Raw genomic sequence first — 15697 nt, forward strand, 5'->3', positions numbered from 1 at the left:
TGTTGTTAACTGACTTGCCTAGTTTAATAAAAATGTCTACTGTTCTTGTTTCTTGGCCCAAGCAAGTCTCTTCTTCTTATTGGTGTTCTTTAGTAGTGGTTTCTTTGCAGCAATTCGACAATGAAGGCCTGATTCACGCAGTCTCCTCTGAACAGATGATGTTGAGATAACAGTTGATGTTGATGTTACTTGAACTCTGTGAAGCATTTATTTGGGCTGCAATTTCTGAGGCTGGTAACTCTAATAAATCTATCCTCTGCAGCAGAGATAACTCTAGGTCTTCCTTTCCTATGACGGTCCTCATGAGTGCCAGTTTCATCATAGCACTTTATGTTTTTTGCGAATGCACTTGAAAAAACGTTCAAAGTTCTTGACATTTTCCAAATTGACTGATCTTCATGTATTGATGGACTGTAATTTCTATTTGCTTATTTGAGCTGTTCCTGTCATAATATGGACTTGGTCTTTTACCAAATTGTGCTTCCGCCCTTACCTTGTCACAACACAACTGATTGACTCACATTAAGAAGGAAATCAATTACACAATTATAATTTTTTTTTTACAAGGGACACCTGTAAATTGAAATGCATTCCAGGTGACTACTTCATGAAGCTGGTTGAGAGAATGCCAAGTAAGCAAAGCTGGCATCAAGGCAAAGGGTGGCAAGAATCTCAAATATAAAATATATTTTGATTTAACACTTTTTTTAGTTACTACATGATTCCATATGTGTTATGCCATAGTTATGATGTCTTCACTATTATTCTACAATGTAGAAAATAGTAAAAATAAAGAAAAAATGTGTGTCTATTGACTGGTACTGTATGTGTTGTGCAACTCCATAAACAAACTGTTGTACCAAAAAAACATGTTTTTATTCATATGAAATCATTTATGATTCGAATAAGCTACAAATGTAGGTACATCATTGGATTTTAATTTTGGGTTGGACACAAGTTTTAACTTATTGGAATTCCCAAATATGTATTGAGCAATATCTTACTGTGCCCCACCCATTAATTTAGTCTATTGTGCAAACGCAACTGGTATAAAGGCCTACAGTGGAGACATTGGGTACAGGATCTTGCTCTGTTGTTGTTGCATCAACATTTATCAGAAAATTAACACAACAGACAGCAAAACACGTGACTTGTATTATCAAGCAAAGTTTATTTGATATCAGAATCCAAGTAAAAATAGGAATGTGAAATAAACTATTCAGTGCAACAAAAGATGACAGCTTCACATTAATATAAGAAAACACTGAAATAAGACACTGTGGAGCATTGAATATAAAATGTACATGTAATCTGTTCATAAATGCTTGCTTAAAAACGTTAAAATGCATAAGAAATGGCATGTGCCCAACCCTGTTAGGTAACATTCGAGTTTGTCAATAAACATGCAAATACTTTTTACTTTCAGTATAAGGCTATGATATAGTAATACAATGACGGTATGCTGGTTTGGTCAAGTCTTGGGACTGTCTATGTAAAGTACACCCATGAGAAATAATGTGTAAACAGTATACAAAAACGTACATTAGTGAAGTCATTTCAGTCTGTAACGTCGTTGGCTCCATGCACATAGTGGAAATATTTGAGAGCCAACAAAAAAAGGTTAATGAGCTTATTTATGCTGGTTGACAAATGTCATCCTGCTACTAGTACACTTGAACTTGATGTGGTGATAACTGGCATCCGCTGTTCACATGATTCAAAACCTTTTGTTTTAGCTGAGCCACTTGTTCCCGGAGTACATTTGCCGTTGAGGCTAGGTCAGTGTTTTGAGTTTTTAGGTTCTTAACTTTGTCCTCGAGTCTGGATATCCTCTCCAGTTTCCTCTTTCTACACTTGGACGCAGCAATTCTATTCCGCAGCTTTTTCCTCTCGGCTTTAATGCGCTCCTGCGTGTCCATGTTGATAGGCGACAGTGGCGGACTTTCGCCGAAGCTGTGCACGTCAGGGACTGTCTGCGGCTCATCCTTCAAGGATTGCAGCCGGGAATGCGCTTGCTGTTGTGTGGAGCCTAAATGATGAGAGGGAGGTGGTGGGAAGGGGACAGTGTCTGTGGAGTAATTGACAGTGGTGCCCAAAGGCCCATTGCCGTAACTGTTCAAGTTCGTATAGACGGGTAGGTCCAGGTGTATGGTGACAGGAGCAACGTTGGTGCTTAAGTCCATACTGTTCGTTTGAGCGCACGTTCCGACGTTCAGCTGGTTCTGTTTGTGTAAATCCTCGAGAGCCTTGACGAATCCCTCTGCAAACTCCTGTTCGTCGGTTACCGACTTGGGGTAGAGGAACTGAGAGGTCTGTGTTGTTGTGACCATTCCGTTGGACTGAATGATGAGTCTCTCTAGCTCCGGGGAGGCCAGTTTCAGCAGGCCAAGGTCCGGGGAGATGAGGATGCTCTCGGTGTCGCGGAGATTGGGCTTTAAATTTGTGGAAGTTGTCAGGTTTAAAATCATGTCCTTCTTCATCATATTTAAAAAAAATAATAATAATAATTCTTAGATGACAGCAGCTGTAAAAATTCAGCACACCCTCACAACAGAAAGAGGGGTTCCCATAACAGCTCAGTTGTTGAAGAGAAAACGATGCGTAATTTGCGCATAATCAAATCAAATACGCGTTTAAAGTTTTCCTACCCTTGTCCACGTTCAGTGTATTGAACTTATTTTCCTTCATTAGTGATGTCCTTTTTTTTGTTTTTCCTTAATAAGAAACAATGAATAAGAAACAATAGATGACCAGCCTCCAGCTAGAGAGGTAGAAGTTTCTATGCGTGCGCTCGCGCGCTGCCTCCATCTTTTCTATCCTCGTAGGTTCCATTGTGTCACTTCAGAGCGCGGAGATTGGACAGAAATGACGTTTTTCCAGTATTTTATTTGAATAAGGGGACGTACCATTCATATTACCATGGAAAAGGCGGGTAAACTGCAAACAGTGCGGTGCATTGTGGTTTGATGTCATAGCAAACCTTTGGATCGAGGCGTGGGGGTTGGTCAGTGCTTGTTTTCTTCCCTATTCTATTTATTTTGCATTTTGTACAATGAAAACAAGTCACTATTAAGTGTCCCATAACATTATTGTGACTTTATCTAAGAAGTATGGTGCAGAGCTAGTTATAATTCCAATGTCATCCCCCTGAAAATATATAACAAATATTACAACAAATATTATGGTAGAACTCAAATGTGCTGGTTGATAAAAGACAGGTGGCAGCGTGATGATGTGGCGAACTGGTCTGTCTGCCCAATATAAATGATCAAAACTGTTGGATGAATAAAAATACCATAAATAGGAAAGTATACCAGTTTCATTTGAGGACCAGGATGTTGACTGCTGTGCTAGACAGATTAGCTGGGAACAGATTTTTGGTGTACCGATGCCATGGCACAGGGTGTATGAGTTGATATATAAAACGATGCAAGATTCAAGATTATGATTTTTCGGCAGGAGTGTGAGGCGATCTTGGAGGGTTGGTGGCCTGGCGGTTGGGAGCTTGGGCCAGTGGCCAATAGGTCACTGGTTTGGGTCCCCGTTTTGACCTGGTGGGAGACCTGTCGACATGCTCCTGGGCAGGGCGTTGACCCTGGTTGCTTCTGTGGGTTGCTCTGGATGGGAGTCTGTTAGATGACAATGTAATGTAAATGTTGAGCAACTTCACTGCAGGTAGATTGTATGTTTTAATATAGAAAAAATGTTTAAAAAACATTTAAATAAAAAGTGTGGTGAAAGTCAGAGAAAGAAAAAAACTAATGGAGAAAAGATGTTGGGCCAGTAACTGAAAAGTAAACAAACCCAAACCGACTGGGTGACAAATCTGTCAATGTGTCCTTGAGCAAGGTACTTAACCCACATTGCTCCTATATGTCGCTGTCTGCTAAACTGTCACAATGAGTATGGTTTTTATGTGTTTTTATAATTAGTTTCATGAAAACATACATAAAATGACTGTCAGTGGATTCAAGGTCACACAACAACTGATTGACACAGGAAAGGCACACTCACATGTAAAGTGCTTGATTTGCCAGAATCCCATTACTACTACAGAAACATCAGATAACAAATTACCCTCAATCAGCCTCACTGGTGTATATCTGTGTTGTCACTGTAAGGGGATATACAGTTCCTGCTGCCATTGCCTACCTTTGTGCCCTTTAGCAAGGCACTTAACCCCCCACAACAACTGATCCACAGGCACCCTGCTCAATACTTATGTAAATAAGGTATTTCTGTTTTTATTTTTAATAAATGTGCAAAACATTTCTAAAAACCTGTTTTCGCTTTGTCATTATGGGGTATTGTGTGCAGATTGATGAGGGAAATACATGACTTAATACATTTTAGAATAAGGCTGTATACTTCCCCAGCATGCTAAACTGTTCCTGTAGATGTCTAGTCATTGTGCTAATGCTAGTTTGTATTAGTTTGCGAAACTACATTTAACTTCCTTCATACTGGACGCAGAGACATAAAAATGGTATCCACCAGTTCATCTGACTCTGGAGAAGTAGCTTCATTGCCAAAATCTTGAACTATTCCTTTAAATACCTGTCCCATAGGCCATACTAAATCAACATATTGTTTCTACACGCAGATGTTATAGAAGATCATTTTCCACTGCTGTTATTAGACACAATCCGATTTGTCTCCTGTGAATGGAGCTGCTCAATTTCTAGAACAAAACATTGAAGTGCATGCACTTTTAATCTTATTTTTTAAACTGAGCCTTATCTGGCTCCCCCAGTCTTCATACTGGCATGGTAAGGGTTACACCGAGGAGGCGTGTGTGCGTCATAGGTAGGCCCATCTCTGCAAGGCATCGTGGGGGCGGACCCGCTCAGTGGGAGGACCACGTCTGTCTGTGATGTAAGAGAGAGAGCAGCAATGGAACTCTCAGTGGCGGAAGTAAGGGGTGAAAAGGGGGAGGGGGTGAACGCTGTTCACTGAACAGGCAAGATATTTATGTTAGAAAGAGCTGAATCAACAGTGCAAAGCATGCGGGGGTGGTCCTGTGAGAAAAAAACTGTCAGTTGAGGATAAAAAGAGGCAGTAACGTCTCCTATTTTTTTGTTGTTGCAATGTGATCAGGGCTGTTGTAGCCTGCTCATTCTATAATACACATGCTGTTGCTATATATGGTATTGGGGCATGACGAAAAAGGCCATGCAGTTGTATGTATTCAGATCATTAACATTGTTTTATGACATCATTTCAAGGCTGAATGCTCTAATGATGATCTATTTTCAGTGAATAACCCAACAAGTCATAGATTTAATGAATACGACAAGGTGGTTATATCAGTTGCTGAGAAAGTATATTATGTACAGGGCAAGACCCTATATTTTTTACTGTCAAGGAAGAATGACATCACCAATGTACAGAAGAGTTCAAAAGCTCATTATGCTTAATTCTATGTCAAAAGTATGTACAGTTGAAGTCGGAAGTTTACATACACTTAGGTTGGAGTCATTAAAACTCGTTTTTCAACCATTCCACAAATATCTTGTTAACAAACTATAGTTTTGGCAAGTCGGTTAGGACATCTACTTTTTGCATGACACAAGTAATTTTTCCAACAATTGTTACCAGACAGATTATTTCACTTATAATTCACTGTATTACAATTCCAGTGGGTCAGAAGTTTACATACACTAAGTTGACTGTGCCTTTAAACAGCTTGGAACATTCCAGAAATGGCTTTAGAAGCTTCTGATAGACTAATGGACATAATTTGAGTCAACTGGAGGTGTACCTGTGGATGTATTTCAAGGCCTACCTTCATACTCAGTGCCTCTTTGCTTGACATCATAGGAAAAAAAAGAAATCAGCCAAGACCTCAGAAAAAAATTGTAGACCTCCACAATCTGGTTCATCCTTGGGAGCAATTTCCAAATGCCTGAAGGTACCACGTTCATCTGTACAAACAATAGTACGCAAGTATAAACACCATGGGACCACGCAGCCTTCATACCAGCTTTGTCAGGAGGAATGAGCAAAAAATGACACAACTTATAATGGGAAGCGTGTGGAAGGCTACCCGAAACGTTTAACCCAAGTTAAACAATTTAAAGGCAATGCTACCAAATACTAATTGAGTGTATGTAAACTTGTGACCCACTGGGAATGTGATGAAATAAATAAAAGCTGAAATAAATCATTCTCTCAACTATTACTCTGACATTTCACATTCTTAAAATAAAGTGGTGATCCTAACTGACAGGGAATTTTTACTAGGATTAAATGTCAGGAATTGTGAAAAACTGTGTTTAAATGTATTTGGCTAAGGTGTATGTAAACGTCCGACTTCAACTGTATATTTTGCTGCATATCTAAGCATACCTTTTGAGCTGAACTGTTTTTTAAATAATTTTTTATAAACTAAATCCTTCTCTGTATCTCTGTTTAAATTAAAGATTGAAAGGAATGTGAGACTTTTTCAGTATATTTAGTTATTTATTGGTTTTCTAAAGTCTACCAACCTTGCCAGCAGGCATGCCAGCGAAGATAGTTAGACAAGCTAGCTACTCTAACTTGATTCAAAGCCTGAAAAGGCTTCATGGTAACTGCTTTTACCAATGCTAGTATTTACACACTAGCGTGACTAGAAAATGAACTTAAAACGGAATAGTCCGCTGGAAGCCAGAAGTTAAATACATTGTGTGTAGGCTGTAGGCTTGGTCCTTATGCAGGAGGGAATTTGACAGAAAAACATTAATGGAACGTATAATAAAACAACATTTCCAAACGTGGGTCTGCTGTAGGCCCATTTCCTTAGCGAGGTCAGTTCCTCTCTGTTTACCTCATGTCAAAATAATAGTCCCGACATGTTCTTGCTTTAAAAAAAATATATATATATTTTACCTTTATTTAACTAGACAAGTCAGTTAAGAACAAATTCTTATTTTCAATGATGGCCTAGGAACAGTGGGTTAACTGCCTGTTCAGGGGCAGAACGACAGATGTGTACCTTGTCAGCTCAGGGATTTGAACTTGCAACCTTCCGGTTACTAGTCCAACGACGCTCTAACCACTAGGCTACCCTGTGGTTAATTTTTTTATTTTTTTATTACAAAAAATACAAGGAAGGGGTAACATTAAAGTATTCGAACATGAAGGACAAACAATACAGCATCAAGACACTATCAAACATGTATCAGTCTTTCCGCAACAGAGCCATCCTTATGTGTGAGGGTGTGTGTGCATTATAGTGATATAAAATATATGTCATAGTTTCCTTTTTCATGATCACAATCTTGTGAAACCTGAACCCTTCAAGATCCCCCGACAGTTCCCCAATAGCTGTCCCTCAACCATTCAAGACCCCTCCCACAGCCCCCGGAAGAAAACATAAATACAAATACAACTAATTATATTCCCCACCCCCAAGAACCCCCCAATGCACCATCAACCAAGAGAATGAACTAAAGAGAAAAAAGGAAAAGACAGAAGAAAACAGCAAACAACAATGCCAAAAAAATAAAACAAAAAATACATTTAAAACAAAGGACATCAAGGACAACTGAAATCATAACTGCAATGCGAACTGTATGTTTGTGTGCATGTCTGGCACTATTACATGTATGTATGTGTGTGTTCTTGTTTGTGTTTATTTGAATGAGAGTGTGTGTATATGCATGTGTACAAACACCTGCACGGCATCAGCCTCAGGCAAACCGGCATTAGTTGTAAAAACACTGCTACTTAGTGTCATTCAAATGTACTTTTATTATGTTTTTTTTCTCCTTTATCTTTTGACCATCATTTTATATTTTCTCTCTCACACAGCAACTCCAATCCCACTTGTCTCCAATTCCGCATACCAACCCTCAGCTTCCCTCAGCCCATCCCATCTATCTCTGCTGGCCACCCACTTTGTGTTTCTACGCAACACATATCTTTCAACTATGCTATGATGTTTAACGTACAATTTCAATCTATCTAATCACATAGAATCTACAGATTGCATGTTGAAGATAAATACTTTTACTAAGAGTATTAGTATATTAGTAATTGACTGACCCGGTCTCTCCAGATCCACTAACAGTACTATTTCTAGGGTCAATTTTAGATCAATGCTATGCATTTTCAGCCATTCCTGAACCTGAGACCAGAAACAGGCTACCTGAGGGCAAAACCAAAATAAATGGACTATTGGTTCTGTATCCTCACAACAAAATCTGCAGATGATTTAATGCCCCAAATATTCAACATTTTGTTGGTGGCAAGAATTCTATATAATAATTTTAGCTGAAAAGCATGAAGTCTTGAATCTTGCGTTGTTTTATATATCAACTCATACACCCTGTACCATGGAATCGGTACATCAAAAATCTCTTCCCAATTATTTTGCAATCTGTATGGCACAGTTGTCAACATCCTGGTCCTCAAATGAAACTGGTATACTTTCCTACTTATGCTATTTTTATTCCCCCGCCATGAAGGACATAACTCTACCATTATAATTTACACTATCATTTAAGAACAAAATACCATTTTCAAACATCTTTCCCATAAATACAGGTATTTTATCAACCAGTACATTTGAGTTCAGTCATAATATTTGTTGTAATATTTGATATTTTCAGGGGGATGAAATCGAAATTTTAGCCAGCTCTGCAATGCTTGTTTGAAAAAGACAGATACTTTGAAAAAAGTATAATTTTCAAATAATCGAAAATGAGACATGGCAATCTGCACAAAGGCAAAAAGGCCATTTTTAAACTATGGATGAGCTTTTCTTATTAATCTACTTGAGAACCATTTAGAGTTCAAATAAAACTTTTGAATGAGTGAAGCTTTTAGAGAGAGGTTTAGTGCTTTATATTTAATAATCTCAACCCACCCAATTCATATTCATATTTTGTCCCAGATAAAGCTAAATATTTTTTGCTCATATGATTTGAAAAATTAATCATCAGGAGTAGGCAGCGCCATAAGTAAGTGAGTAAACTGAGATATGACTAAGGAGTTAATCAGGGCAATTTTTCCATAAATAGACCTCTCCATGGTTGAAGGATCTTATCTATTTTTTACAAGTTTTCTATTGAAATTCATTGTGGAGAGCTTATTTATATCTTTTGTGATATGAATACCAAGTATGTCTACTTCACCATCAGCCCATTTTATAGGTAAGCTGCAGGGTAATGTAAACGTTGTATTTTTTTAAGGATCCAATACGTAATATTGTACACTTGTCATAATTAGGTTTTAGTCCAGAGAGTACAGAAAAGTTATCTAGATCTTTAATGAGACATTGCAGGGATCTAGCTTGCGGACTTAACATAGAACTTGAGTCATCGGCATACATGGACACCTTTTTTTTTAAGCCTTGAATTTCTAATCCTCTAATGTTGTTATTGGATCTGATTTTAATAGCTAGCATTTCAATGTCCATAACGAATAGATATGGTGACAGCGGACACCCTTGTTTAACTCCTCTTGACAATTCAAAACTCTCTGAGAAGTAGCTGTTATTTACTATTTTACACCTGGGCCTGCTATACATTATTTTTACCCATTTTATAAGAGAATTACCGAAATTGAAAAAATCCAGGCATTTATAAATCAAATCCAGTCTTACTTTATCAAATGCCTTTTCAAAATCTGCTATAAATACAATTCCTGGCTTCTTATATGTTTCATGATGTTCTATTATTTCTAGTAGTAGTTGTATATTATCTCCAATGTATTGTCCATGTAAAAAACCTGTCTGCTCAGGATGAACAATAACTGGTAAAACCCTTTTAATTCTGAATGCCATGCATTTTGCTAGTATTTTTGCATCACAACATTGAAGTGTATGGGGCCTCCAGTGTTTTAGATAGACTGGGTCTTTATATTTGCCATCTGGGTCTTGTTTTAATAATAGGGAAATCAGTCCTTCCTGCTGAGTACCTGACAGACTACCATTTCTATAGGGGTAGTTAAAACAATCTAACAATTGAGCTTTTAGTATATCATAAAATACTTGATATACAGTGCAGCAAAAAAGTATTTAGTCAGCCACCAATTGTGCAAGTTCTCCCACTTAAAAAGATGAGAGAGGCCTGTAATTTTCATCATAGGTACACTTCAACTACGACAGACAAAATGAGGGGAAAAAATCCAGAAAATCACATTGTAGGATTTTTAAAGAATTTATTTGCAAATTATGGTGGAAAATAAGTATTTGGTCTACAAACAAGCAAGATTTCTGGCTCTCACAGATCTGTAACTTCTTCTTTAAGAGGCTCCTCTGTCCTCCACTCGTTACCTGTATTAATGGCACCTGTTTGAACTTGTTATCAGTATAAAAGACACCTGTCCACAACCTCAAACAGTCACACTCCAAAGAAAGACAAAGAATGCTGAGTTGCATCCAAAGAACACCATACCTACTGTGAAGCATGGGGGTGGAAACATCATGCTTTGGGGCTGTTTTTCTGCAAAGGGACCAGGATGACTGATCCGTGTAAAGGAAAGAATGAATGGGGCCATGTATCGTGAGATTTTGAGTGAAAACCTCCTTCCATCAGCAAGAGCATTGAAGATGAAACATGGCTGGGTCTTTCAGCATGACAATGATCTCAAACACACCGCCTGGGCAACGAAGGAGTGGCTTTGTAATAAGCATTTCAAGGTCCTGGAGTGGCCTAGCCAGTCTCCAGATCTCAACCCCATAGAAAATCTTTGGAGGGAGTTGAAAGTCCGTGTTGTCCAGCAACAGCCCCAAAACATCACTGCTCTAGAGGAGATCTGCATGGAGGAATGGGCCAAAATACCAGTAACAGTGTGTGAAAACCTTGTGAAGACTTACAGAAAATGTTTGACCTCTGTCATTGCCAACAAAGAGTATATAACAAATTATTGAGATAAACTTGTTATTGACCAAATACTTATTTTCCACCATAATTTGCAAATAAATTCATTATAAATCCTACAATGTGATTTTCTGGATTTTCTTTCTCATTCTGTCTGTCATAGTTGAAGTGTACCTATGATGAAAATTACAGGCCTCTCTCATCTTTTTAAGTGGGAGAACTTGCACAATTGGTGGCGCCGACAGAGATGGCCGCCTCGCTTCGTGTTCCTAGGAAACTATGCAGTTTTTTTACGTGTTATTTCTTACATTGGTACCCCAGGTCATCTTAGGTTTCATTACATACAGTCGAGAAGAACTACTGAACATAAGAGCAGCGTCAACTCACCATCAGTATGACCAAGAATATGACTTTCGCGAAGCGGATCCTGTGTTCTGCCTTTCACCTAGGACTACGGAATGGATCCCAGCCGGCGACCCCGAAAAACGACTTCGAAAAAGGGGAAAACGAAGCGGTCTTCTGGTCAGACTCCGGAGACGGGCACATCGTGCACCACTCCCTAGCATTCTCCTCGCCAATGTCCAGTCTCTAGACAACAAGGTTGATGAAATCCGAGCAAGGGTAGCATTCCAGAGGGACATCAGAGACTGTAACATTCTTTGCTTCACGGAAACATGGCTCACTGGAAAGACGCTATCGGAGACGGTGCAGCCAGCTGGTTTCTCCACGCATCGCGCCGACAGAAACAAACATCTTTCTGGTAAGAGGGGCAGGGGCGTATGCTTTATGGTTAACGTGACGTGGTGTGGCCACAACAACATACAGAAACTCAAGTCCTTCTGTTCACCTGATTTAGAATTCCTCACAATCAAATGTAGACCGCATTATCTACCAAGGTAATTCTCTTCGATTATAATCACAGACGTATATATTCCCCCCCAAGCAGACACATCGATGGCTCTGAACTAACTTTATTTGACTCTTTGTAAACTGGAATCCATATATCCGGAGGCTGCATTCATTGTATCTGGGGATTTTAACAAGGCAAATCTGAAAACAAGACTCCCTAAATTTTATCAGCATATCGATTGCGCAACCAGGGTTGGAAAAACCTTGGATCATTGCTATTCCAACTTCCGCGACGCATATAAGGCCCTGCCCCGCCCTCCTTTCGGAAAAGCTGACCACGACTCCATTTTGCTGATCCCTGCCTACAGACAGAAACTAAAACAAGAAGCTCCCGCGCTGAGGTCTGTTCAACGCTGGTCCGACCAATCTGATTCCACACTCCAAGACTGCTTCCATCACGTGGCCTGGGATATGTTCCGTATTGCGTCAGACAACAACATTGACGAATACGCTGATTCAGTGTGCGAGTTCATTAGAACGTGCGTTGAAGATGTCGTTCCCATAGCAACGATTAAAACATTCCCAAACCAGAAACCGTGGATTGATGGCAGCATTCGCGTGAAACTGAAAGTGCGAACCACTGCTTTTAATCAGGGCAAGGTGACTGGAAACATGACCGAATACAAACAGTGTAACTATTCCCTCCGCAAGGCAATCAAACAAGCTAAGCGTCAGTATAGAGACAAAGTAGAATCTCAATTCAACGGCTCAGACACAAGAGGTATGTAGCAGGGTCTACAGTCAATCACGGATTACAAAAAGAAAACCAGCACCATCACGGACCAGGATGTCTTGCTCCCAGGCAGACTAAATAACTTTTTTGCCCGCTTTGAGGACAATACAGTGCCACTGACACTGCCCGCAACTAAAACATGCGGACTCTCCTTCACTGCAGCCGACGTGAGGAAAACATTTAAACGTGTCAACCCTCGCAAGGCTGCAGGCCCAGACGGCATCCCCAGCCGCGCCCTCAGAGCATGCGCAGACCAGCTGGCTGGTGTGTTTACGGACATATTCAATCAATCCCTATCTGTTGTTCCCACATGCTTCAAGAGGGCCACCATTGTTCCTGTTCCCAAGAAAGCTAAGGTAACTGAGCTAAACGACTACCGCACTCACTTCCGTCATCATGAAGTGCTTTGAGAGACTAGTCAAGGACCATATCACCTCCACCCTACCTGACACCCTAGACCCACTCCAATTTGCTTACCGCCCAAATAGGTCCACAGACGATGCAATCTCAACCACACTGCACACTGCCCTAACCCATCTGGACATGAGGAATACCTATGTGAGAATGCTGTTCATCGACTACAGCTCGGCATTTAACACCATAGTGCCCTCCAAGCTCGTCATCAAGCTCGAGACCCTGGGTCTCGACCCCGCCCTGTGCAACTGGGTACTGGACTTCCTGACGGGCCGCCCCCAGGTGGTGAGGGTAGGCAACAACATCTCCACCCCGCTGATCCTCAACACTGGGGCCCCACAAGGGTGCGTTCTGAGCCCTCTCCTGTACTCCCTGTTCACCCACGACTGCGTGGCCACGCAAGCCTCCAACTCAATCATCAAGTTTGCGGACGACACAACAGTGGTAGGCTTGATTACCAACAACGACGAGACGGTCTACAGGGAGGAGGTGAGGGCCCTCGGAGTGTGGTGTCAGGAAAATAACCTCACACTCAACGTCAACAAAACTAAGGAGATGATTGTGGACTTCAGGAAACAGCAGAGGGAACACCCCCCTATCCACATCGATGGAACAGTAGTGGAGAGGGTAGTAGGTTTTAAGTTCCTCGGCGTACACATCACAGACAAACTGAATTGGTCCACCCACACAGACAGCATCGTGAAGAAGGCGCAGCAGCGCCTCTTCAACCTCAGGAGGCTGAAGAAATTCGGCTTGTCACCAAAAGCACTCACAAACTTCTACAGACGCACAATCGAGAGCATCTTGTCGGGCTGTATCACCGCCTGGTACGGCAACTGCTCCGCCCACAACCGTAAGGCTCTCCAGAGGGTAGTGAGGTCTGCACAACGCATCACCAGGGGCAAACTACCTGCCCTCCAGGACACCTACACCACCCGATGTCACAGGAAGGCCATGAAGATCATCAAGGACAACAACCACCCGAGCCACTGCCTGTTCACCCCGCTATCATCCAGAAGGCGAGGTCAGTACAGGTGCATCAAAGCTGGGACCGAGAGACTGAAAAACAGCTTCTATCTCAAGGCCATCAGACTGTTAAACAGCCACCACTAACATTGAGTGGCTGCTGCCAACACACTGACTCAACTCCAGCCACTTTAATAATGGGAATGGATGGGAAATGATGTAAAATATGTCACTAGCCACTTTAAACAATGCTACCTAATATAATGTTTATATACCCTACATTATTCATCTCATATGCATACGTATATACTGTACTCTATATCATCTAATGCATCCTTATGTAATACATGTATCACTAGCCACTTTAACTATGCCACTTTGTTTACATTCTCATCTCATATGTATATACTGCACTCAATAGCATCTACTGTATCTTGCCTATGCTGCTCTGTACCATCACTCATTCATATATCTTTATGTACATATTCTTTATCCCCTTACACTTGTGTCTATAAGGTAGTAGTTTTGGAATTGTTAGCTAGATTACTTGTTGGTTATTACTGCATTGTCGGAACTAGAAGCACAAGCATTTCGCTACACTCGCACTAACATCTGCTAACCATGTGTATGTGACAAATCAAATTTGATTTGATTTGACTAAATACTTTTTTGCCCCACTGTACCTCTACCGGTATGCCATTAAGCCCTGGGGTTTTTCCAGACTGAAAGGATTTAATAGCCTCAAAAAGTTCTTCCTCTGTAATTTGGCCTTCACACTGATCTTTCTGTACATTTGTTAATTTTCCATTTTTTATATTATTTGGAAAGAAAACCTTACCGTAATCTTCATTCAGTCAGAGAGGATGAGACGGAAAAGAGGACATCTGTCTAAAATAATTAGCTTCTTCTTGTAAAATATAATTTGGAGAATCATAGATGACTCAGTCTTCAGTAATGAGTTTTTGCAAATTCTTTTTGTTAGCATTCCTGTATTGGAGATTCAGGAAGAATTTGTGCATTGTTCTCCATATTCCATCCAGTTTGTTTTATTTTGGTAATAGATTACATTAGATCGTTCTTGAATAAGTTCCTCAAGTTCTTTTTGTTTTTCCTCTAACTTATTTTGTATCTCTGTAGTATTGTTTTTATTGCTATCTACCTGTACTATTAGTTCATGGATTTCCCTTGTTAGTCTTGTTTCTTTAGCCATAAACTGCTTTTTTATTATTGATGAATATTGAATTGAATGACCCCCGAAGGTACATTTAAAGGTATCCCAAACAATAAGGGGATTTGGTGAACCTATATTATCCTGGAAGAATTCAGTTATGAATTATTTTGTCTTAGTTAAAAATAAATTGTTCTCCAGTAAACTTAGATTACATTTCCAATATCCCCGTCCACGTGGAAAATATATAGGAGTTATGTGAATGCCAATTAGATGATCCGATTCTGTCTCCTATTAAAACTTTCTTAACCTTTAATGCAAGAGAGAAAGAGACAAGAAAGTAGTCAAGACAACTAGCTTGATTAAGTCTCCTCCATGTATATCTCACTAGGTCGAGGTTTTTTAGTCTCCAAATATCCAGTATTTCTAATGTGTCCATAATATTTGTAATTTCCTTAAGGGCACGGTGATGATAGTTTGTAGAGTGATTACCTTTACGGTCCATTGAGATACTTAACACTGTGTTATAGTCTCCTACCATAATGATTAGATCATTTGTTGCCTGTAAGTTAAATAAATTGGTATAAATGTTTTCGAAGAAGTGTGGTGATTTGGACCATATAGATTGATGAGCCAAATCTCTTTTTCGTCCACTTTCATATTCAAAAGGATCCCAACTTCCTTGCGAATCATTCCTGA

At 40.0% G+C, this 15697-nt stretch overlaps 1 protein-coding gene across 1 annotated transcript; it reads right to left on the reverse strand.

Annotated features, from left to right (window-relative positions):
• Positions 1-1151: 1151 nt before the first annotated feature.
• On the reverse strand, positions 1152-3024 carry LOC118401470 (transcription factor JunD-like). The gene has a single exon (XM_035798998.2). It carries the CDS (start codon positions 2481-2483, stop codon positions 1665-1667), a length of 819 nt encoding a protein of 272 aa, XP_035654891.1. The 5' UTR covers positions 2484-3024; the 3' UTR covers positions 1152-1664.
• Positions 3025-15697: the final 12673 nt, after the last annotated feature.

The sequence above is a fragment of the Oncorhynchus keta genome, chromosome 22 (genome assembly GCF_023373465.1).
Source record: "Oncorhynchus keta strain PuntledgeMale-10-30-2019 chromosome 22, Oket_V2, whole genome shotgun sequence".
NCBI lineage: Eukaryota > Metazoa > Chordata > Actinopteri > Salmoniformes > Salmonidae > Oncorhynchus > Oncorhynchus keta.